At 48.9% G+C, this 24,621-nt stretch overlaps 2 protein-coding genes across 13 annotated transcripts in view; one reads left to right on the forward strand and one right to left on the reverse strand.

Moving 5' to 3' along the window:
- The window catches only part of ACSBG2 (acyl-CoA synthetase bubblegum family member 2), a 31,813-nt gene extending 31,452 nt beyond the window's left edge, over positions 1-361 (reverse strand). For 2 of the 3 annotated variants that reach the window (XM_072947862.1, XM_072947864.1), the window contains exon 1: positions 129-355. In XM_072947862.1, coding sequence (XP_072803963.1) covers positions 129-175 — 47 coding nt within the window. In that variant the 5' untranslated portion in view covers positions 176-355. Of the gene's footprint in view, positions 1-114 lie in introns of all 3 variants that reach the window. The other variant, XM_031689255.2, reaches the window with a different exon arrangement.
- A 972-nt stretch (positions 362-1,333) lies between these two features.
- RFX2 (regulatory factor X2) overlaps positions 1,334-24,621 on the forward strand; it is a 99,397-nt gene continuing 76,109 nt past the window's right edge. For 7 of the 10 annotated variants that reach the window (XM_072947858.1, XM_072947850.1, XM_072947851.1 and 4 more), the window contains exon 1: positions 13,999-14,181. The gene's annotated coding sequence lies outside the window, so the exon portion shown is untranslated. Of the gene's footprint in view, positions 2,490-3,855; positions 4,200-5,807; positions 6,064-13,974; positions 14,182-24,621 lie in introns of those variants that run through there. The other 3 variants (XM_006206360.4, XM_072947860.1, XM_072947856.1) reach the window with 2 other exon arrangements.

Raw genomic sequence — 24,621 nt, forward strand, 5'->3', positions numbered from 1 at the left:
CCAGCTCCCTGTGAGATATGCCTGAATGTCACACTGACATCGGAAGTCAAATGTGCTTGTCAGATTCTGAATCCCCAAGAACCCCCGTGTGCCCCTCTCCCACACCACTGGCACCTGCCACTGTTCACCAGGTATGGTTCTGGCCATCACAGCAAGTCTTGGGTTCCTGGGACATCTGGGCGCGCAGGGTGTTTCCTTCCTCCACAAAGGTGATGAGCAAGTTGCTCCTCCTGGAAGCCTGAACATGTGCTGCCCTCCCCAGCCCCTGCTGTCTGACTCCAGCCAGGATGGCGGTGGCGACAGAGGCAGGAGGGTGGGCAGTTTCCCTTCCCAACAGCCCTTCCACCCCGTTCAGCCTTCCGGAACCTTCCTCCCAGCCGCCTCTTGTGACGTCACTGTCTGTCGCTGCCTCCCCCTCCCAGCCCGCCCCAAGTCCCGGAGGAAACTGCTTCCGGGGCGGGAGGACAGCTGTTCTCTTTCCACCTGTCCGTTCGTTCGTGCCTTGCACTCCTGCACGTGTTTGTGAAGTCTTTATGGAACTACAGCCCTTACGTCGGGCATCACGCTGGATGTGGGGGACACGAAGATGTGCAAAACCAGATGAAGTCCTTTCAGGGAGACAGCGGGGGGACCTAGAATCCTTCAAGCAAATGCCAGCTTACGTGTGCAGAGACACCCAGCGTGTGTTGGTCGAGAGGTTTTGCTGGGGGAGCTGACCTAGGCCGGGAGGTCGGGAGAGGTTCAGATCCCAGCCTTCCACTGGGGAAGGGGGGTGTCAGCCCCACCCTCCCCACTTTCGGTCCCGCTGCCCTGCTCTGGGCGTCCTCAGTCTGCCGCCCGTTCCTCTAGGTCTGTTTTGCTCATCGCTGCGTCCCCAGTGCCCACAGCAGTGCCCGGCAGGGCACACGGCAGGTGCACAGTACACATTCATTAACCGGATAGTTGCTCCCCCAAGAGAAGAGAACAAGGAGCATCCCACTGTCTCTGGAGCCTCCTGGGTGGTTCGCTCCCGCGGCCGAGCAGCCTTCACTCCGCAGAGCGCCGAGGCCGCGGCGGCCGGGAGAGCCGCCCCGAGCCGTTCTGCCCCTGCTTCTCCGGGCCACTCACCTAAGGACTGCTCCCCGGGGCCCCTTGTTGCGACGTGTGACCATCTGGCTAAATCCCAACCTATGGGATGTGGACACAGGTGATGGGGGTCACTGTTGGGGTCATGCCCTTGATGGGAAGGCGGTGGCGCCCCCTTCTGCAGTGGAAGGCTGGGATCTGAAGCGGGCTCGGGGAGGACCAGGCGGATGCAGCAATGCTCACCCAGATGAAGGATGTCCTCCAGCTTCCGGAAGTGCTGCCGGAAGCGGGCCTCTGCTGTCGGTCCCTTGGGGTCAGCCTCCCTTGAATAGCACCACCTCGTCTAGGGTCACGCCCCCTTCCCAGGGCGGCCCGCAGCGGCGTCGGGGCACGGCGTCCCCGCCCCTCACCCAACTCGGGCAACTCTGAGAGGCTGTCCCACCTGCAGAGCCTCCCTGGAGGCAGGTGAACTCCTCTCTCCCTCTGAAGCCCCGTCCTGCTTCCTGCCCTTCCACCAGCGTGCTCCCTAGATAAGCCTTTTGCAAGCTCCGTTCCCCGCCTCTTCTCCCCAATGAGCCTGTGGTGCAGCAAAAGCAGTAACTGTCTCCCACTCTCATCCCTCCGTTGACCTCGTCTTACCTTTGTCTTACCTGGCCCAGGTAAGACAGCAAGAGGAACTCTGCATCCCCCACAGCGCCTCCCTTGCCGTCACTCTCCTGGAGCCTTGGCTCTCAGCAATGACCACGCTGTCCGCTTGGTTGAGGAGCCCCTCCTCCAAGCAGAGGGACAGAGTTTATTCCAGGCCACCGCGCACATTTTCATCGAGAAAAGTCTGACAATAGAGAGCACGATTGCACAGAGGCAGCAGCTACAGAAAGAGAAACCCTGATTTGGCAAAATCCAGCTACCCCAACCCAGCTGACCCCGGAAGACTCCCCCTCCTCCAAGGCCAAGGGCAAAATGAACTGAAGCTGAGGGCAACTCTGTAAAAGAACCCGGGTGCTCACAATAAGTCAGAGGACCTAAATGGGCATTTTTCTGAAGAAGACATCCAAATGGCCATTAGGTACAAGAAAAGGTGCTCACCATCACTAATCATCAGGGACACGCAAATCAAAACTGCAGTGAGATGTTCCCTCGGGATGTGGAGAAAGGGGAACCCTTGTGCACTGTTGATGGGAATGTAAATTGGTGCAGCTGTTGTGGAAAACAGTATGGAGGTTTCTCAAAAAATTTAAAATAGAACTACCAGATGATCCAGAAACTCCACTTCTGGGTCTTTATGAAGGAAATGAAATCACTTATTGACAAGATCTCCATACCCCCACGTTCACTGCAGCATTATTTACAACAGCCAAGACATGGAAACAACCTGTGTCCGTTGACAGATGACAGGAAGAAGACAGTGTGAGACACACACACAGGTATATGTGTAGAATGGAATACTATTCAGTCACAAAAAAAGGAAATGCTGTCATTCGAGACAACATGGAGGGACCTTGAGAGCATTATGCGTAGGGAAGTCAGACAGAAAGACAAATCCTGTATGATCTCACTTATATGTAGAATCAAAACAAAACAAAACACTGAACTCACAGATACAGAGAACAGATTGATGGTTGTCAGAGGTGGGGGATGGGGGAAGCGGGTGAAGGTGGTCAAACAGTACAAACTTCCAGTTATAAAGTAAGTAAGTCCCAGGGATTCATGTGTAACATGGTGACAGTCGTTAAGGATACTGTGTTGCATATTTGTAAGTTGCTAAGAGAGTAGATCTTAAAAGTTCTCATCACAAGGGGAAAAAAATTGTAACTGTGAAGTGATGGTCGTTAACTAGACTCACTATGGGGATCATTTTGCAATGTATGCAAATATGGAACCCTTATGTTGTCCAGCTGAAACTGATACAATGTCGATCATATCACAATAAAAATAGTTTAAATTAAATAGCAAAGCAAGAAAGAAAAAAACCCCACAAATTCAGGCAGAGGGCCAGATTTGACACAAGCAATAGTTCAGACGCGTTGGGTAGTTCAGCGATTCCCATGGTAGAGTCCCCAGAGTGATTCTCATTTTTATTTTTCCGGAGAAGAACCGTAAGTTTTCTCACAGCTCCCCCTGGTGGGGGCTGCCATCTGTGCTGCCCGGCTGCAGGGACCACAGCGCGGCCTCCCTATAGCCAGCAGCCGGTGTGGAGTTCCCTGACTTCAGTCTGTTGTTTCTTTATGTTTGAACTTTTTTATTAAGGTCATTCATACACGTTGTTTTGTTGTTTGAGTATCAAAAAGAGCAGAAAAGTGACTCAGTTACTTGTAACTGAATCACCTTGCTGTACACCTGAAACTAAAACAACCTTGTTTATCAACTATATGTCGATAAAAAAATTTTTTTAAGTTTAAAAAAAATCAGAAAGGTTTATAACAAAACGATAACGCCCTGTTCCACCTGTGCCTCTTCCAGTTCCACAAATACCCCTCCCCCAGGAGCCAACCACTGGTAACACTATTTTCTCTGATATTAATCTCAGGTTTTTTCCCTTTATTTTTTTTAAAACTTGTTTGGGGTTTTTTTGTGGGGTAATTAAGTTTATTTATTTATAATGGAGGTACTGGAGATTGAACCCAGGACCTCGTGCATGCTAAGCATGCGCTCTACCTCTGATCTGTACCCTCCCCCTGGACCTCAGTTTTAGACATCACCTTCCGACTTCCTGTTACAGCCTTGCTCTTTGATGATTTTCGTCCATATCTTTACATTAATTAACATCTCTATTACCTCTCCTCATTACAGCATAAAATAAGTACATCCTGATGGGGATTGAAAGAGCAACCTCTTTCCCCTGTACGGTATCACTCCATCAACTGAAAATCCAGGTGAAAAACCACAATCCGCCATAACTTGAAGAACTTCAGGAGTTTTCTTCCATGTGTGTGTAAAGCCCAGAAGTCCTGAACGTGAATCCGTTCACTCATGGCCCCAGGAAGGAAGTCGTATCTCTCAGCTTTGCCGATTCAAGGAGGACTGCCCAGAGAACGAAAAGTGGATATTCTGAAATGACCATGGTCTGGGAGAAAAAAACAAACACACACAGGGGCGTCCATCTGAAAACTCGGAGGAAGGGCTAGTCCGCCCGTGTAAGTGTCTCCTTCCATGTACCCATTCACGTAGTTTATGCAATTCTATGTTCTTTTCCCGATGTGTGATCTCCCGTTCTTGCTGAATGTGGAACTGAGTTCACCTGTGGTACCGCCCCCAGGTAACGTGGACAACCAGTGTCCGAGAAGATGCGAAGGAGCTGCTAAGTGCCTCCCCCTCCCTCATCAGTGGGCCCTGCCAATATATTAGGCCAATCCTAGTATAATTTCCTAAAAGTCACTCAATTTCCTGCCCGGGTCCTGCCTAGTTAACTAACCCATGTTCCGCTGCAGCTAGCGCGTTTGCAGTTATGAGCTAAGAAGCAGACATTCCTAGGTCCGTTTCTGTAAAGTGGGCAGTAAGAATTCTTGGCGGCTTCTGTCGCTGAAGTGTTTCTCTTCCTGTTTTGTTTTTTTATTTAACTTCTTTCCTTCTCATTCCTCTCCCCTGTTCATTTCCCCCCAATTCTCTGTTTTTTTTTCTCTTTTCTCCTCTTTCCTCCTTCCGTTCGCAGTCAGTATGGAATATAGGCACAAACATTCTATTTCCCTCCTTCTCAGTTGCCTAGTTGGCTGAAAACATGGGACTTTTTTTTTTAATGTGCCTGATGTGTATTCAGCCTGCCCCTCTGAAGGCTGTTGGAGGTCACAGCCATTTGCTATGGAAATGATTTGGTGTCTCAGAGAAATGTGACGAATGGCGAGAAAGGCAGAAGAAAAGTAAGGGTCTGGTGGCGCTCAGGTGCTCTCCATACAAGATCCACTATTCAGAAACCCTGTCGTTATGGAAGTTGTCCTTTTATGCTGCCCGTGAAAGGATCAGATGCTCACACTCAGGTCTGCGCCAAATCAGCGCCTCTTGAAACCACCCACCGATGCTTAAATGGCCTTTAAAGTTCTAACTGCACCGGTTAATTGACAGTCATTAGTTAAATAAAAACAGTCAATTAGGAAGCAGCCCATCTGGGAGGGGAAAAAAAAAGGTTTAACAACCACGGAGGGTAAATCCTATCCAGGAGATTTGGAAAGCTACCACATTCTTGGACTCACCTAGACTTCAGTGGTCCTGTGTTTTGTTGTTGTTTTTTACCTGGCTAATTCTTTTCTTGTAAACATATGGTTAAACTTTTGGGGAGGTTTGATTTTTATGTTTTGGCAGAAAAAGATCCTTTCATTTTATTATGCCTCTGCGGTTTCTGACCTCCCAAAACTTGATTGGAAAAGTAATAGTTGCACTTGGTAAACACACACAAAGGCAGACAGGCAGGCAGCCTGCACCGTGTGAAAAGATCTACAGCCTGCCTCCTACTGTCAGGCATGTCCTTACTCTGTATTTATTGTTTTCCCAGAAATATTCTCTGTATATACAAGCATGCTGCCGAAGAGCACGGAGGAGATGTGGTAGAGCTTAGAGGTCAAGCACAAGGGCGTGCGGGCAAGACCTCCTGGGTTCAGACCCCCGCTCTGCAGTTCATTAGCTGGCTCTGTGAGCTTGAGCAAGGCACTGACCCCTTCCGTACCCCGCGAGGTGGTGGGCAGCCTCTGCGATACTTCCCCAGTGGCGTCCACTTCCCTGTGTTCACATCCTTATGTAATTCTCTCCCCCAGGTGCGGGCTGGACTTACTGACTTGCTCCTAACAAATGCATCAGAATTGATGCGATGTCACCACCGAGATTAAGTTATAAAGAGACTGGCTTCCATCTTGAGTGCATGGGGGAAGCCAGCTGCCGTGTCCCCACCACCACATCAAAAGGACACGCAGGCAGTTTATGGAAAAGCCCCAGTGGTGAAGAACAGAAGTCTCCAGCCAATAGCCAACGAGTTGCTGAGGCTTGCCAACAACCACGGGAGTGAGCTCAGAGGTGAGTTCTTCCCTTGGGGAGTTGCTGTTGGATGGATATAAAGGTTCGGTGTTTCCAGATGAATACGTTCTCGAGTTCTGCTGAACAATGTTGTGCCTGTAGTTAGCAATACTCTGTTGTACACTCAAATTTCGTTAAGAGGGAATATCTCGTGTTAACTGTTCTTACACAACTTTAGAAAGAAAGAGAAAAGGAAAGGAGGAGGGAAGGAAGGAAAGAAAGAAAAAAGAAAGGAAAGAAGGAAGAATGAACAAAAGAGAGAGAGAGAGAATCTCCCCAGTCCAGCCATTTGATGAGACTGCAGCCCCAGCCAACAGTTTGCCCACAACTTCATGAGTGACCTTGAGCTAGAACCACCCAGTGCAGCTACAATGAGATTCCTGACCCACAGAAACTATCTGAGATAATGAATGTTTGTTGTTTTAAGCTGCTCAGTTTGGGGACAATTTGATATGCAGCATGAGATGACTAACACACCCAGCTCCCTCATATGTAAAATGAGACGAATAATACATGAGTTATTGTGGTGATGAAATGAGTTAATATTGGCAAATGATCCAGCACTTACTGGATAAATATTTACATATTTACTTTAAAAGGTAGTACATGTGTAACTTTATCCCCTTTGTAAACAAATATCCTCTTTGAAAAACACAAATGGGAAAACCCTGTAGACAGTGTTCAATGTTCTGTGCTTACTTTTTTTGTTGTTTAATATGTAGATTATAGCCATTCTCCTACATCTGCACACATAAATTCGTCTCTTTTTTAATTTTATTTTTTATTGAAGTGTAGTTGATTTATAATTTTAGTTTCAGGTGTACAGCAAAGAATTCAGTTATACATACACATACATGTATTTTTTTCTTTTTGGATTCTTTTCCATTATATGTTATTACAAGAAATTGAATATAGTTCCCTATGCTCTATAGTAGGAACTTAGCTTCATCTCTTTTCGCTGCTGTATAATATTCCATTGTTTTGCTGAATGCTGCTTTATAAAATCAGTCTTTTATTGGTGGGGATGTTTCGAGGTTTTTTTGTTCATTTTGTCTCAATGCCCGACTTTAACTTGTGATGTTTTCAGTTGTGGACTCTTCCAGGTGGAAGAGACCCATCTTTGGAATCATTCAGTGCTATGGTTTCAGACTGCAGTTCTGGGAGGCCAGGTGCTCTGTGGCACCCCCTGCCTGTGATCAAAACTGCTTCCTTTTCACCAGTCTAACTCCAAACACAGGTCTCCAGATACCTAATCCTGTGTTATTATTATTATTATTATTCAGATATAATTCACATAACATGAAGTTCATCATATTAAGGTGTACAAATCAGTGGTTTTAATTAAAAGTGTGGTACAACCAACCCCACTATTTAATTCCAGAACATTTTCACTGTCCTCAGAGGAAACCCAGACCCCTAGACCCATTAAGCAGTCCCTCAACTCCTCCCTCCGTGGCCCCTGGCAACCACAAACCCACTCTCTGTCTCTGTGGATTGGCCTATTCTAGACGTTTCACATCCGTGGAATCACACGATATGTGGCCTTTGGAGTCTGGCTTTCACTTCCTAGAATGTTTTCAAGGTTCATCCGAGTTGTAGTGTGTGTCATTGCTTCATTCCTTTTTATGGCTGAATAATAGTCCATCCTGTAAATATACCACATTTTGTTTCTCCATCCGTCAACGGACATGTGAGTCCTTTCCACTGTGAGGCTGTTGTACATGAGTAATGCTGCTATGAATGTGCGTTGACAAGTTTTCATGTGGACGAATGTTTCCATCTCCTTTGGATTTATACCTAGTAGAATTGCTGGGTTGTACAGTAACTCTGTTTAACTTCTTGGAATTCAGTTTTAGTAGCACAGAAGTTCTAGGGAAACCAGGACAAGTGGCCCCTCCCTGTAAGGGATTCCTCCTTGTTGCCACTTGTCCCGGTTCCGTAGGTAAGAGGACCCAGCTGTCGAGATGCTGCCTTCTGTATGCCCCCTTCCCACCACTGCTACCCAGCTTTTCTGGTTCTGTGACTTCCTGTACCGCAGACACTGGCTGGGCCGTTTCCACTCCAAACTGTGCCCTGTTCATCTTCCAGAGATTGCTGTGTGGTTTGAGTAGCTTCTTTAAGCAAGCAAAGCTTTCCTGCTGGAAGAGACTGAAAGCAGAGTCCACTAGGGGAAATGTCAGCTTTTCCTTCATCCACTTAGGAGCCCTGGGTGTCCTATGTCAGCAGGGACCCAGCACTTCGTGATAAGGGGTCATTTGGGCCAGAATAGGAATACGGAGGAGCTGAGAGCGACAGAACAGAGGGTAGTCCTGAGCTGAGATTTCCTGCTGGAAATTCACGCCCGTTTCCTCCCGGCCTGCCATAACATAGAACCACTGTTTGAGTGGGAAATCGTGGGACTGCAATGAAAAGCTAAGGATGAATCACAGAGCATCCCTTCCATATCTTCCCTGGATTGTAATTGGAGTCTTAAACCCCGTCATATATGCATTCCTTTCATTTGCATTTTCCTGACGGAAGCATTTTTGCCCATCTAGCCTTAAGAGATTTGGGGCAACAAAAGAATTGAAAGCAGGGTCTTGAAGAGAGACTATTTGTACAACCATACTCATGGCAGCATGATTACAGTAGTCAAGGTGGAAGCAGCCTAATTGTGTGTTGATGGACAAATGGATAAACAAAATGTGGTCCATCCACATGGAATATTATGCAGCCTTTAAAAAGAAGTAAATTCTGACACACAATACGGATGAAACTTGAGGGCGTTATGCTGGAAGCCAGACACAAAAGGACAAATACTGTCTGATTCCACTCCTGGAGGAGTCAAATTCATCGAGACAGGAAGTAGACGGTGGGGCCAGAGGCTGGGGGGAGGTAGTGAGTGTTTCATGGGGACAGAGTTTCAGTTTGGGAAGTGGAGAAAGTCCTGGAGATGGACGATGGGGATGGTTGCAAGACAGTGTGAATCTGCTTAATGCCATTGAGCTGTGCACCGGTAAGTGGTTTAAATGATAAATTTTATGTATATTTTATCTCAGTTAAAAAAATTTAAGATAGGTTTTGGCAAGGAGGTTGCATCTGCAGGCTTGGTGTTCCACTGTCCATTTAATCAACAGTAATTTACTGAGGAGCAGCTGTGTTCCAAGCCCGATTCTAGGCCCAGCTTTCTCCGTCTCGGCACTGCTGCCGTTGGGGCCGGATCCTTCTCTGTGGTGGGGCCATCCTGGGCATTGTAGGGTGCAGCTTGCCCCACTTCTACCTGCCAGATGACAGTAGCTCCCCTCCCCTATTGTGACATCAAAAATGTCTCCAGACATCGCCCAGTGTCCCATGGAGGGCAGAATCATCCCAGATGAGACCCTCTGGTCTAGAGGATTCCGTGGACCCCCAGGAGACTCTGTGTTCCATAATCATCTGACCTTCGGAAGCCCTAGGATGCTGCATGCGTTGAAATATGCAAACTGAGTGGTGGGGGGGGCACCCTAGTTTACGTAGTTTAGCCTATTGGAACTTCATTCTGGTGCACGGTGCGAACCAGGGATCAGACTGAGTCCTTTCCCAGAATGTTAATGCCGGGTTTCTGAGTCTAGGCACTGTTGGTATTTGGCGCTAGATAAATTCTCAGTGATGGCGACCGTCCTGTGCATGGTGGGGTGTTGAGCAGCATCCTTGGTTTCTACCTAGTAGCTGCCAGCCGCACCCCACTAGTTGACTTACAAAAATGTTCCCAGACATTGCCAGATGTCCTCTGTGGGGCAGAGTCACTCTTGGCTTAAAACCTCTGCTTTAGATGTTCGGGGTCCAGGAGAGTAGACAGAAGAGGTCCTCGCCCTAATGGAAGTGAACTTAGACCGGAGGACGGACGGGGGAGAGGCAGCCCACAGAAAAGCAAATGAAACAGGGCTGTAAACTGACATTTCAGCCGGGTCCCCAAGACACAAAGGTATGGAATATCCCCTGGGGGCCCCAGTCCAGAGAGCAGGTTTTCAGAGGAAATAACCGAGAAAGGGTTTCCCAACTCAAAAGGCTGTTCACCTACCAAGAAGGAACAGGAGGGTACCATCAGAAGGGAACTTTTTAAAAGGATGTCTTGGCCGAGAATGTCCAGGGGGTGTGGAGGGTTGAGTGCACAGCGGGGTCTGATTGCCCCTCCCTCTGATCCTAAGGAGGAGACTCAAAGGGCACGCCTTGGCTCCAAGGAAACCCGCTGGGAGCAGGGAGTGGGTGATGCTGGCGTTCCCGCGAGGCGTGCTGGACTGGTATCTGCATCCTGCCAGATGCTGCAGGACGAGAGGCAGGCTGGCCGGCTGTTTCGGCAGCCGAGCCAAGGCAACTTGCTAAATCTGGACGGGCTTGCAAACAGTGGGTTTGTTTGGGAAGAGATGTGTGTTTCTCGGGAACGAGATGTGCTCAGAGAGCCGGCGTGGGGGCATCTTAGATCTCATCCTGAAGCCTGTTCTGGCTTCCCTCCCCAGAGGATAAGCAGGACATGGTGCCACGATTCCTAGGGACTGGGGAGAGAGGAAGCGGTGGTCAGTGTAGTGAGTCTGGCCCGGTAAAGGGGAATGCAGGTGGCAGCCCCCCCACCGAGGACAGCTTCTCAAAGTCTCCTGCACTTGATTTATTATTGCTCTGCTGTTGACATCTTGAAATTCTTAGTAACTTTCAAACAAGGAGCCTTTTCCACGTAGGTGGACAGGGGCAGGTGCAGCTCTGTATTCTTTCTCCGAAGACTTCAGTCTTCTCCCAGCAGCTAAGCAGGAAGAGAGACATGCAGGACTGTTAGACCTGGGTGAGAATCAGGCCCTTGGATGAGAGAGTGGTGATGTCACGGACTGCTGCTGCCTTTCCAAGGAGGTTGCCCTTAACTCAAGGGTTGAGGGTTATTCGATTTTCTTAAAAACTGACCAGGCAGGCTCCCCACCTTGTCTTGTCTTTTTGTGAAGGATGACTGTCACCTGACCAGGTTAAAGCTCCTGCTTTCTAACTTCGAACTGAAATAACTTATTTTGTACAGTCAGTTCTGCTCTAATGTGATGAACGTGTTCCTAAAAATCACCGCCCTGGGCAAAATTACAGGATAAAACACGCAGGGCTGGCTTGTGGTAAAATGGACTTCGGGTGACAGTACTCCAAAACTTCATCAGTAAGTTACACTTAAAAATGAAAAGGAATCTAGTTAATATGGTGGCAGAGTCTTTTAATAACCTTATCGAGCTATTATTCACATACTGTGAAAGTCATCATTTTAAAACATGTAATTCAGTGGTTTCTAGGATATATACAGAGTTATGCAACTATCACCACAGTCAGTTTTAAAATATTTTCATCACCTCCGAAAGAAACTCCATACCTCTGAGTAGTCACTCCCCATTTCCCCTTTTCCAACCCCTACAACCACTGATCTGTACCTGATTTGCCTCTTCTGGTCATTTCACATAAATGGTACCACACAATATGTGACCTTCTCTGACTGACATCTTTCACTTAGCATCGTGTATTGAAGATTCACCCATGTCCTAGTGATGTCAGGACTTCATTCCTTTTTTTTTTTTTTTGCCTAATAAAATTCTGCCATGTGGCTTTCCCATGCTTTACTTATCCATCTATCCATTGAGGGCTCCAAGGCACCTCCTGTCCCACTCTGACTTTTCCCCTCACCTCCTGAAATCTAGTCCATCAGAATGTTCTCCAGAATGTACCCCTGATCCACCCACTCATCTCTGCCTCTGCTGCCAGGTCCCTGATCCAGGCCACCATACTTTTCAGTCCAGGAGAACTGGAACAGACTCCCAGCTTCTCTGTCTTTCTTGTCTCTGACAGTCTGTTCCCCACACAGTGAGCTCTTCAAATCACAAATCACAAGTCAGAATACATCTGCCCCTGTTAAAAACCCTCCCATGGCTTCCCAATCTGACGAAGACCATTTCCCATGGCCTGTGAGGCCTCAAATGAAATGACCCCCTCCATCCTCTGACTCGCCACCCCCACCCAACCCCTCCCCGTCCACTCTGCTCCACCCATACCCAAGGACCTGCTTTTTGTATTTTCCACATTAGTTTCCATCCCAGTGATTTTGAATTCCTGAAATGTTCTCTTCTTCTTCCTTGTTATTCTGACCTTGGCCCATGTCACCCCCTCAGAGAGGCCTAGAGTGACCAGCTCTTCCGGCTTTGCCTGGGAATTTCCCGGATTTAGCGCTGAAAGTCCCATGTCCTGGGAAACCCCATAATCGGCTATCCTGGTTGGCCACACTTGGGAGGCCCTCCCTGGCTGTTCCGTCCAAAATAAGCCCCCCCTACTGGCCCCCAGGTACTACAGTGTCACTTTTCCTGTGAGCATGGGAATTGTGCCCCTCGCACCCAGAACAAGGCCTGTCAAATAGTAGGCACTTGGTAAACATTTCTGACTAAATTAATAATTGGAGGACAGAAGCAGATTCCCGCAGTCCCAGGCTTAAGATTCCATCACATGAAAATCTGCAGGAAGCGATCCGTTAGAAAGCTAGTGAGCCGCCATCAGCATTTTCGTTAAAACAAAGCAAGATAGAAAAAAAAATCACCTAAAGTACCATGTCATGAATATTTTATTTTAGTTAAATATGTGTGTGTGGGCCTCTGGGTAAAATGTATTTCCTGTTGTGCGTTGTGGTCAAAAATGTTTGAAAACCACCCATCTAGTAGTCAAGGGTGTGGGATTTGGTGCCAGACTGCAGGAGTTTGAAGCTGTTTGATTACAAATTCACTTACTCTTTCTGGGCCTCTGTTTCCTAATCTCTAAAATGGGTATATATAATGCCCAGTTCCTTTCTCAGGATGCAACTGTGAGCTTGAACTTGAGTTAGCATATGAAAAATGCTTACATCACTTGCTGGCATAAAAGAATAATTTAGTCGATGCTGACGAATATGATTACTCATTGAATGAATGAGGCTGAAATGTAATCTTCCCTTAAATTGCTCTGCCTGCCTCCTCTCAGACAATGCTTTCTCTCCTGGTGTTGCAGCCCCTTCTCCCAAATAACTATCTGTTTGCTTTTTTATTCTGTTTATTGTCAACCCCTCCCCCATAAAAACTCTATGAGGGTCCCTTGTTTGTCCGACTGGAAAAGTTGAACCTACTACCTGGGAGTAAACGGAGGGAAGGAGGTTGACAAACACTTTCTGTGAAGGGCCAGATAGTAACTATTTTAGACTTTGCTTATTCCATCCCATCTTTGTGCAAACACCCTACTCTCCACTACCCAACCCTGTCCCAGTGGTATGACAGCAGCCTTGGGTCCCTTAAAGAAATGCGGGATACTGTGTTGATAAAATTTTATTTGCAAACACAGGGGAGCAGAATTCAGCCCAAGGGCCGTAGTCTGCCAACCCTTGAGTTGAAAATACTGGATTCGATAAAATAAGATAGAGTTTTATATAGTTTCCACATGTCACAAAAGCTTCTTGATTTTTTTTTAACCACTCAAAAAGTATTTTAAAAATCCCAGCTTGTGGTACATGAAAATGAGGCAGTGGGCCGCATGTGGCTCGCGGGTCGGAATCTGCTGACCCCGGAGCCAGATTGTGCCAGGATGCCGACAGTCGTCTGTGTAATGAGCAAAGGCCCCTGGGTCCCCGAAACTCGGCCTACCGGGAGCCGAGCCACCGGCACCCAGCCCGCGCGCGCCTCTATTGCCAACGCTCCGACTCGCGCGCGCCTCCTTCCAAGCCCCGCCCTCCTTCGCGGCGATTGGCTGGGCGTCGCCCTCTTCCTCGCCGGGTAACGCCCCCCTCTGACGGGCACCGCAGGCGGCCAATGGAAAGTCACGAGGCCTTTCGCTCCGCCCTCTTCGCGCCAGTTGGAGGCGGGCGTGGGCGGGCCGTTGAGGCGGTGGGGCGTGGAACCTGGAAACCGTTGCCGATAACAACGCCCCGCCCTGTCGCGGCGGGCGGGCAGGCTGCTCGAGGCGGGCGGGCGGGCGCCGGGAGCGGGAGGAGGAGCGGCCGCGGCCGCCACCGCCGCCGCCATAGAGACTGTAGCCGTGGAGACTGTTACTTACCAACGGGGACCAACACGCAGCAGCAGCCGCCGCCGCCGCCGCGGGAGCCGTTGCCCGAACTCCCGGCCCGAACTCCAGGTGACCGATGCGACCGACCCGGCCGGGGAGTGCGGGGGGCGGCGGGGACCCCGATCCGGGGGTCGGGGAGCGGGCAGCGCAGTCCCTGCCGTTCACCTCTAACGTCCGGGATGGCGCGTCCGCGGTACCTACCTCCGCACCCCGAGTCCCGAAGGCGCGGCCGATTTTGGGACTCCCGGGGACCCCTTCTTCCTTTTAACCAAACTCGGGGGAAGGTGGGGACCCATCGCCTCACTTTTTACAAAACTTCCTGAGTCAGGAGTTCCCAGGAACCCCCTTTTCAGTCTTACCCTCAAAATCCCCGAGTTGGGACCATCCAGGGAACCCCTCTCAAACTTTTGCCTTTAAACTCCCTGAATTTGGAGCCCCTGGGAAACCTCTTCTCACTTTTATTCCCCAGATCCTTAAGCTGGGGGTGCCCGGGGACCCCCTTCTCACTCCTTCAAACGCCCTGAATTGAGGGCACCTTGACAATGCCTCTCGAACTTTTACATTTAAACTCCCTGAACTGAAGGCGCCTGGGGACTCCTCCTGTTTACCCCCCAAATCTCTGAAATTGGGGCACCCCGGAGACCCTTCTCTCACGTTTACCCTCAAATTCCTGAATTGGGAGGGCCTAAAAGATCCGTTCTCACCCTTCCCCGCAAATTCTTGGATTTGGGGTGTCCCGGGGATGACCTCGTTTTGACCCCGCTTCCAAATAATGAATTTGATGACCCTCTGTACCCCCAATTCTCACTGTTTAACCAAATGTCGGTGCGCTGGTCCAAGAGAAGAACCACTTCCCTCCTCACTTTTTTTGCCAGCAAATTCCCCGATAAGCGAATCGAGAATCAAGAATCGGTCTTCCAGACACCCGTTTCTCACCGCCCGCCCCCCCCCCCACCCCGATCCTCGTGTTTAGGGCTCCTCGGACACTCCTCTGCACTCTCCCTTTTAACCCCGCATTCCTAAGTTTGGGGGGTCCCGGATCCGCCAGCCTTTCCACGCCCGTCAGGAAGCCCTTCGTACACCCGCAGCTCCCCTATTTGGATTGATCGCGAAGCAAGGAAAGTTTCACCGAAAGGGCTTTTTTTTTTTTAATTTAGTAATTTATTATTCAGTTTAAAGAGCCCAACTTGTAGCCCAAACTGCTCGGTGGCATTTTCTCTGGGGGTTGTGCAAGTGCGTGTGTGTGTTTGTGAACCCAGCCCCCACCCAGACCCCAGTAAATGCACACACCCCCCGCAGATGCTCCTGATTCCTGTCCTTTTCCTTCTGGGACGCGCTGCGGCGCTCCCTCCGGCTTCGTGCCTGTTGGTTTTTCTCGCCGCGGCGCTAGGAAAGCTCGGTTTCCGATCCTAGTGGCTATTTCGAGGGCCCCCGGGGCCCAACTGCCCCTGCCATTCCGGCGGCGGCGGCGGGGGTGGTTCACGGTCCTAATTTTAACCTCCTGGTTGCCCCGCAGGAATGAGGGAGAAGGGCAGGATGCGGCGCGCGAGTCCAGGGCTGCCTTTCCCCGAGACTTCATTCCTGCTTCTGGGTGATTTTATTATGAGCCGCCCCACCCCCCGCCCGCCCCAACACGCAGTTATTTTCTTGTTTTGTGCATTTAACTGTCAGTACAGACTTTCATGAGTTTTCCTGCCTCCCCATAAGTTTTATCTTTGCAAATCCAAAATAATCAAACCTGACGCAGGGCTCTCCATTTCAACTAGGATTTCCCCAACAAAATAACAACAGAAAACATTAACAACATAACCTTTTTTTTGCCTGCACATATTGTCAACATAGTTTTATCTTGTTGCTTCATAATCAGAAATATTATTTGTTTGCTTATATAAAGACTCCTGGCACTGGGAGGGTATAGCTCAGTGGTAGAGCCAGTGCTTAGCATGCAGGAGGTCCTGGGTTCAATCCCGAGCACCACCATTAAAATAAATAAATAAATAGATAAATCTAATTCCCCCCCCAAAACCCCCCAAAATTAAAAAAATAAAAGAGCTTTCCCCTCTGTCCTGGGGAGTACCAGGTTACCTGTCCTTTCTCCCACTCAAGCTTAAAAACTTGAACTAATTCTTAAATAACCTTAGAAATGGCTACTCACCTACTCTGGCCAGAGAAAAAGAATGTATGGTAAACCCCCACCCCCGGAAAGGAATTTAATTTCTTTAATTACTGGCGCTAATCTTGCCAACAGGCTTGGTAAAACATCGGAGGAGACTTGGTAGTCATTTTTTAAAAAGACTTCTCACAATACATGATGGAAAAGATAACTGGTTCTGTGCGCCTATGATACTCCAACTGATCTGTGTCGGGAATGAGTTCAGAAACAGTTTGCCTCTGTGGTAAAAGCAATGTGAATTATTTAGACCTTTATGCGTTCTTCTCATCCCAGATAAACCTCGGAGATGCTCAGAAGGGGAATCCAGGCGGAGAAGGACGGAGTTATTAATTACTCCAAGTAACAGACAAGTCCTTTGAAATTCAGTTGGTATTTGCTTTCTGGGTGCAGAGTGCACGTTACCTTAGTATTCATCTTTTACCCATGTTTGTCACTGAAGCACTCCCAGAATGGAACTAGGAGTGCAGATGCTGGGAAATTGTTTATCTGGCTCTTATCCCTTAGATCTAATATGTAGTTTCAGATTTGAGTTTAAATTAATTAGTGGTAATCAACATTTAATTAATCTAACTTTAATTAATGTGATAATTGAGTCAAAATTTTAAATGTATTTCTAGGATTTTTATAGCCACATGAGGTTGTTTTACTTGTAAAATTTCAGGGCCAGAAGGAACCATATCTTATAATATCTTCGACTCCTTCTAGTTAATGCAGGTTGACCACTTGTTGAAGTAATATGTTCCCCCATGCGCACTTACTTATTTGTAAAATGTGAAACTTTTGTAAAACCAGGGGAAGTTCTCAGAGAAACCGTCTTGTTTGTTGGGACCCTCACAGAACGCGGGGGCAGAGAAGTACCAGTCTGGTGCCCGAAACTCCCAGCCCAGGGCACACCCAACAAGCACATCCATTTTTTTGCACAAAACTGTGTGACTAGTCACACTGAACAGGGTAGATAAGGACTATAAGCAACCACAAGCCAGTTTAGGTCAGGTTTTGTCACCAAACAAGTCGTGCCAAATTTACCAAAAAACTTCCATATTTCAGAACTTTTTGGATTTGGCCTTGTTATAAGGGATTATCGGCTTCTGTATTTTTTTAAAAAAGGTGTTTTGACTTCCTTTCTAGAATTTCAAGGCGATTAGCTCCATCACAGGCAGTGGTGTTTTAGACATGGGCCTGGCCCAGAGGCCGTACTGAATAGATGAATGAATGAATGAATGAATAGGCACTGGGAATTAGAGAGAGAACTGAAAACCACCTATATGCTTCTTAGAAACCCCAAGATCACCAAAGGAATTCTTATAGGAAAAGACAAAAATGGGAGAACTTCAGGAGGGGACCGAGGACCGAGGGGGCATGTGGGAGACAGAATGGGCACAGAGATTGGGGAGGAGAGCCGGAAGAGCCTCACTGACTAGTGGAGACCGAGATTCTGATCAGTCCTGATCGGCTTTCTTAATCCCCCAAATCTGTTCCTCCTGGGCTCTGAGCTCCCTTGGTGAATGTCAGCTGGCCTCTCCTGGTTGCTCTGGCCAACACTTTGGAGTCGTCCTCCATCCCTCTCTCTCTCAGGCCATCACCAAAAAAGAGGGACCTAGAATCTGACCACACCTCCACCGCCAACCCCTGGTCCAAGCCATGGGCGCCTTTTGTCCCAGTGACTGCAGCCTGTTAACCAGGGGGTCATATCGTGTCCTGTTGTGTCTACCTCACTCAGAGCTCTCCCCCGATCCCGTCTCCCTCAGCGCAAAAGCCCAAGTCTCCCCACCCGGGCTCCCTAGCCCAACTCCTTTTTGGCCTCATCTGCGATCCCACGTGCCCCACTTCAGCGCCACTGGCCTCCTGGGAGCTCCTCAAACCTCTCCCCGGAAAGCTCTTGGCCCAGGCCTTTGGGGGCTTATCCCTCCCTGCCTTCAAGCCTTCCCTGAAACTCCCAGGCCATCTACTCACCTGCAAGGGATGACGCTGCCAGTCTCCTTCCCTGCTCGCTCGCTCTCCCTAGCGTTTATCGCCAACACGCTGTCTGTAACATGGATTTATTATTGCTGTTGTTGGAATGTCAGCTCAGTGAGAAGTTTGGTGTGTTTTACGGACTTCGGTGTCCCCCAGGCTGAGACTAATTCTGGCACTGAGTAGGCACTCAATGTTTATTAAATGAGTAAATAAACAATCTCCTGCACACTTCTGGGGAAAGCTTATGTGGAAATAAAGAGCTGCTCCTTATCTGCCATGGAGCACCATCTACGTGGCTCAGCACAGCTCAGACTGGATGAACAGGACCGGAGGGAGGAGTGAAGGGAAAATACGGGTCATAGCACCAGATGCTGCCAGGGCGGGCTTCGGGGCCATGGCAGAGAAGGGGTTAACGTTGGCTCTGAGACTCCAGGTGAGGTTTGGCATCTGCAAGATGAGGCCGAGACTTGAGAGTCTGCTTGTGTGGTTCTGATGTTAGGAATCGTGTCTATAACTGCTTAGCCCGGGGCCGGGCACATTACAGGTGTGCAGTAGAGGGGCCATTGTTTTTGATGTTATTTTTTATTATTAGAATGAAGCAAATGAGCAGTATGGCCTGCCTGAGATGATTTTTTTGTTTTGTTTTGTTTTTTGGGGGTGGAGGTAGTTAGGTTATTTATTTACTTACTTATTTAATTTTAATGGCGGTACTGGGGATTGAACCCAGGACCCTGTTCATGCTATGCACACACTCTACTGCTGAGCTATAGCTGCCCCCGCTTCTTTAATTTTGTTTTTTGATTTTTTAATTTTGATTTCCTGACCACCAAGCACAGAGGAGACATTCAGTAAATACGTCTTGCTTGACTGAGTGTGTGAGCCTTGCACCGTCTAAGGTGGGAAATACCCTTTGATTGCATAGAAATTCTCCTGTCCAAAATAGTGCTCTCCAAGCGGGAGGGCCTGGGCAAAACCAAAAACAACCAGAAAAGTCGCTCAAAGCAACTCGTCTCGGTTCAGGTCTAGGTCCATCTGAAATGAGTCCCCAGCATCACATGCTCAGATGGGTTTTGCCAAGCGGCCAGCTCTGCCGGCAGGACTTTCAGAGGAGAACATTTAAAAACGGGTTCCCCTTCTCTGTTATCTCTGGCTCTTAGCTGCCAATCTGGTCAAAGTCTGGAAATCAGCCACTTGGAGGTGCGAACCGGCCTGGTGTTCATGCCAGGACTTGAGCCCTCGGGAGCGGACCGCCTGGCCCCACTCCTCGCTACACCTCACTTCTTTTTTCCTGAAATGCATTCCTGTTTTATGATACATAGATTTTGGATATTTTAAAGCACAGTTTTATGCCCTGACAACCTTATTTGTAATTTTTATGAATTCTGTGACTTTCCAAAAAGTATAGTTGATTTCCCAAGCCTACAGATAATACACATGCATACAGCAAGTGGATTTCAGATGCCGTGAATCAGATTATACACGCCATAATCCATATTTTAAAATGAAAAAAAGAAACATAGAAAGCCATTAAAAATATGTAGAACTTACATGTAATGGCCTGATAGATACAATGATTGTTTATCATTTACAATGTAACAAAGCCCAGATGTGCTATACGCAGTGAGCCTATTTCTACTAAGATCTCTGCAGTTATTTTGAGAGAGTGTGTGTGTGTGTGTGTGGTGTGTGTGTAAGAACTGGGCTACTGACATCCAGGGAAGCTCTTCAGGAGCTAACAGTTGAGCTGAGACTGAACTGATGAAAGAGCACAGCCTTGTGCAGTTCAGAGGGACGAGCCTTCCAGGCAAGGGGCAGCAGATGCAAAGGTCCTGTGGCAGGAGGGATCAGCTGGGCCTGGTCAAGGCAGAGAAGGGCGGCTGTGTGGCTGCTGGCTGGTGAGCAGAAGAAGGAGAGGCAGAGGGCCCTGGAGGCCATGGAGATGAGTCTGGCTTCTGTTTTATGTCTGAATTAGGTTTTCAGTAAATTTTACCTCTGCCTGTAGCTGTCAGAGCCATGGCATCGGGTCATTTGTTGAAAGACTTGCTTCCTGGGCCTCTGCTATTTCTCCATTGTTCATTTATTCATTCGTTCATTCATTTCTCTCTGAGCCAAGCACTATCCTATGAGATTACAGAGACTAAAGACTAACTTGGGGGGAAGTTTCAAAATGCAGATGTACTGGAGGTCTGCCTAGGGCAGCATGATGCCCAGAGGAGGGAGGCCACGCTCCCTGGAGGGGCCAGGAAAGGTGCCGAGGAGGAGGGGGCTGGAGCTGAATCTCAGGAGTGGTGTGCCAGCAGACGGGTGAGGAGAGCCACGGCGTGGCTGTGCCCTCTGGAAGCTGATCGCAGGGAGCAGAGGAGATGAGGCTGGATGGGAGCAGGTGTCGGCAAACACGGCCTGTTTTTGGAAGTGAAGCTTCGAGGGAAACGGCCATGCTCGCTCATCTACACGCCATCTCTGGTTGCTGTTTTGAGACCACAGCAGGGCTGACTATTTGCGACAGACGCCAAACATGGACCACAAAGCCTAAAATACTTACTGTCTGGGCTTTTAAGGGAAAAGTTTGCCGACCCCTGGCTGAACAGGTGGGGCTTGTCTGCTGCTGGGCCGAGAGGTTTGTTGGGGAAGCACTTGGTGAGCACATGGGATTGTGGCAGATGTATCAGAAGGCTTGGCATCTGGAGGCTGGTGATGGAGAGTCGATGTTGCCATGGTCCAGGTGCAGGGTGACCAGGGCCTATGACACCAGCCGGGGATGCTGGGGAGGACAGAGCTGCGGGGTTCTCAGGTTCCCGGGGGCTTCAGGGACCTGGTGACTCGCTGTGGGACGAAGGGCAGGGTAGAGTCCAGGGTGATTCCCAGGTGTCTTGACTTTGGGGATCAGGTGGAACAGGCCACTTCAGGGAGCAGAGACGCCGATGTCGGGCGGGGGGGGGGGGTCAGGAGCTCAGGCGTGGGCTTGGGGCACTTGAGATGTGTGTGGGAACTCCAAGTGCGGGCAGTGTGGATTTTGGGGTCTGGAGCTGAGTCAGGGGGCAGTCCTGGCTGGAGGACAGGATCTCTGAGCTGTCAGCATGTGATAGGTCATTGCAATCATGAAAACAGATGCACTCACTCAAGGAGAGGCAGAGAGGGAGCAGAGAAGGCCAAAGGCAGAGCCATCCAAATTCAAGGAGCAGGAAACCAGTGAAGAATCAGAGGAAAGTGGTTTTTTAAAAAATCATGGCAAAATATAATAACAATCATTTTATGTTCGTTTTAATCATGATCATTTTAATCAGTGTTAAAGTCACAGCTCGGTGGCATGAAGCACACTCACATGTTGTGCAACCATCCCCACCATCATCTCTAGAACTTTCTCACCTTCCCAGACTGAAACTTCATCCCCATGAAACACTTGACTCCCCAGCTTCTGGCCCCCACCGTCCTACTTCCTGTCTCTTTGGATGTGACTCCTCTAGGGACCTTACATGAGTGGAATCAGACAGTATTTGTCCTTTGGGGTCTGGTTTATTTCACTGAGCATCATGGCCTCAGGGTTCATCCCTGTTGTAGCAGGTGTCAGAATCTCCTTCCTTTTTAAGGCTGCGTAATATTCCACTGTGTGGATGGACCACATTTGTTTATCCTTTCATCCCTCAATGAACCCTAGGACTGCTTTCACATTTGGATGTTGTGAACCCTGCTGGACAGAGGAGATTTTGAAGGGACTCTTAGGTCCCAGGAAAAACCTGGAAAGGGCTGTGAAGGCAAAGAGGGAAGTAACTCAAGAACTGAGCACCAGGGAGTGTGAGGGCTTGTAGAGACCAGAGCGATCAGATGGGGACAGTCCCAGCAGAAGGGAAAAAGCACGCGTCCCTGCAGAGCAACAGAAGTCTTGGCTCACGAGCACCTGCCTTTTTGGAAAACTGTTGAAATCACACTCATGATACAGCAGTCCATTCCTGAAGTCACAGCAACACTTAATTATGCTTATATTTTTAAAATGCAAACTGTTTATCTTTGGGAAACAGTGCCATGTTTCCAGGATCCGTTTCTGTCCAAAAGGTGACCTGTGGGGTAAGGCCTGGGAAGCAGTTTCCCCAAAAAAAAAAAAATTACCAGCCCGCAAAAATGTGTTCCTGCTCCACCCGGTCCAGGGAGAACCCAAAGAAAACCACCCGGAGCTTTCCCACCTCTCCTCTTCTCCTCAGAATAAGTACAGATGGAGCCTGCCTGGAGGAAAAATAAACTTGGATTCCAGACCCACAGAAAACAGTTTCAGGCATGTGCTTCGATTTTCTTCAACTTCTGGAAGAATTCACCTTACTCGGGACTCCTTTCTGTGAGGAACCTTCTCAGTCTCCATCAGTTCAGCAAATATTTGTGACCCCCAAATATCAGACATGCGAGGGGCTTACCATGAGTCAGATACCCACCCAAGTGTGTGCATATAGCGTTGTGTAGGAGGTTAAGAGGGGAGAGGATGCTTGAGAAATTTAAAATTGTCCGCAACCGTTGGCCACTGATGTTCTGGCCAGGAGTTCAGGCGTGAAGCAGGACCATTCAGGACTACACTGGTTGTGTAAATCACATCTGGTTTTACTATCAGCTCTTCAAGTGACAAACAGGAGTGAATAGAAGGTATTTCTGGAAGCCCTGCATGCCTGGATTCATCACTGGCAGTGCTCTTGCCACCTGGACTGTGCTCCCGGGGAGGCTCAGCCGCCCCAGAAGAGATTCACCCATCAGCAGTCTTCAGATCTAACAAACTACAGGGTGGCAGAGGTAGAAGTGGCGTCCAGGAGCGACCTGGGCCCCCACCCAGACTTCCGGTTCCTTCCTTACATTTGTGTGGTCTGCACAGTCTTGCTTCTCTCTCTGTTCTACCCCAGTGGCCACTGGAGTCCTTGCCGTGGGAAGCCCGCCCTCCTCTCCTGTCCTGGAAGCAGGATTTCTTCAGCCGTTAGCTCAGCAGCAGTAAGCATGCTCTGGGGTCACTTCCCCATCCTTGCATCGGCCTTGTTCCTTTGGCTCACGATTCTTATCTCTTCATGTCCTCCCAGCCCGCCTCCCTGGGGCTCTCTTGGGCCACCTCAGGAGGAGCGGATGGGCTCTTTCTCTCTGCTTTTTGTAGCCAGATGGATGGACTGGCCCCTTCCCCTTTGTTGTAATCTCATCACACTTAGCTCGGCGTTCAAGGCTGGGCTAGGTCCAACCCCGTCTCCTCTTTCATTGCCTGTCTTTCATGATACTTCCCAGTGGGCTTTCCCTGCCTTAAACAGGTCTTATCCTTTGGTCTCCCCTCTCTCTGAAATTCATTTCTACTGTTGAAAACCTTAACGCTTCTTTCAAGACCTTCCTCTGATGCTCTCTCACCAGGGAACCTTGCGATCTTAATCCGTCAGCTAAGGGGGCAAACAGAAGACCAGACCCGGTTTCTCCACCTTATCACTGTTGGCTTTGAGGCTGGATCGTTGTAGGTGGGAGGGCGGTTGTGGAGGGGTGTCCTAGGCTTTGTAGGAGGTTGAGCAGCTTCCCTGGCTCCCACCTGCCAGGAACACCCACCCCACCCCCAAGTCGTGACAACAGCTACATCTCTGGATGTGGCAGATCCCTGGGGGGCAGAATCACCTCTGGGTTAGGGAGCATGGGGTTAATCAGCCAGAGGTGCCACGGCACATAGATTTAGCACCCCAAGACTCCGTGGACGGGCGGTAGTGATTTCCATGTCTTACTTCCTGTTCTTGTGTGCTTCCAGGGCACAGGGACCACCGTCCCTGCCACACTTCCCCCGAGGGCTTCCTACTCCATACATGAGTGAATCAAACACTTGGGCCCAGAGCATTCTTCAGAGGCAAGGCCTACATCAAATAAAAAAGCAAGAATCATGAAACCCTTGCCTGAGATCTGATAGCCTTCAAAACTCCATGTTTTTGATTTGGTCTAAATGAACATTCTGGCCCTTTCAATACCTAGTTTTCCTTTACAAAATCCCCAAAGAAGTTTTCATCAAAGGCTTCTGACTGTTAGTCGACTCCCCTTTTGGCCCCGCCAACACTGCAAGTCAGGTTCTTTTCCAGAAAGCGCAGGAATCTTCCTCGGGATGTGGTCTTACAGCCAGACTGCTGCCAGTCCTGTAGCCGGGAGCCGTGGACACAGTGGAGGATATTAGATGCCTAATTCTACGTCAAGCCAGTTGCAGTGGCTTGATTCATGTTTGTGTTGGAACTTTTCAAAGGTTTTACTCTGTTGAAAGTCAATTTGAAACAAATGTGCTTAGATTTGTTAGAATTAGTTCATCAACAAAACACAGGACTGAGAATTTGTGGAGCAAATGAATGCTCCTTTCTGCCGAGTTATAGACCATTTGCCAGTGTTTGGAACCTTAGCTTTTG

This window comes from Vicugna pacos, chromosome 22 (assembly GCF_048564905.1).
Source record: "Vicugna pacos chromosome 22, VicPac4, whole genome shotgun sequence".
Classification (NCBI taxonomy): Eukaryota; Metazoa; Chordata; class Mammalia; order Artiodactyla; family Camelidae; genus Vicugna; species Vicugna pacos.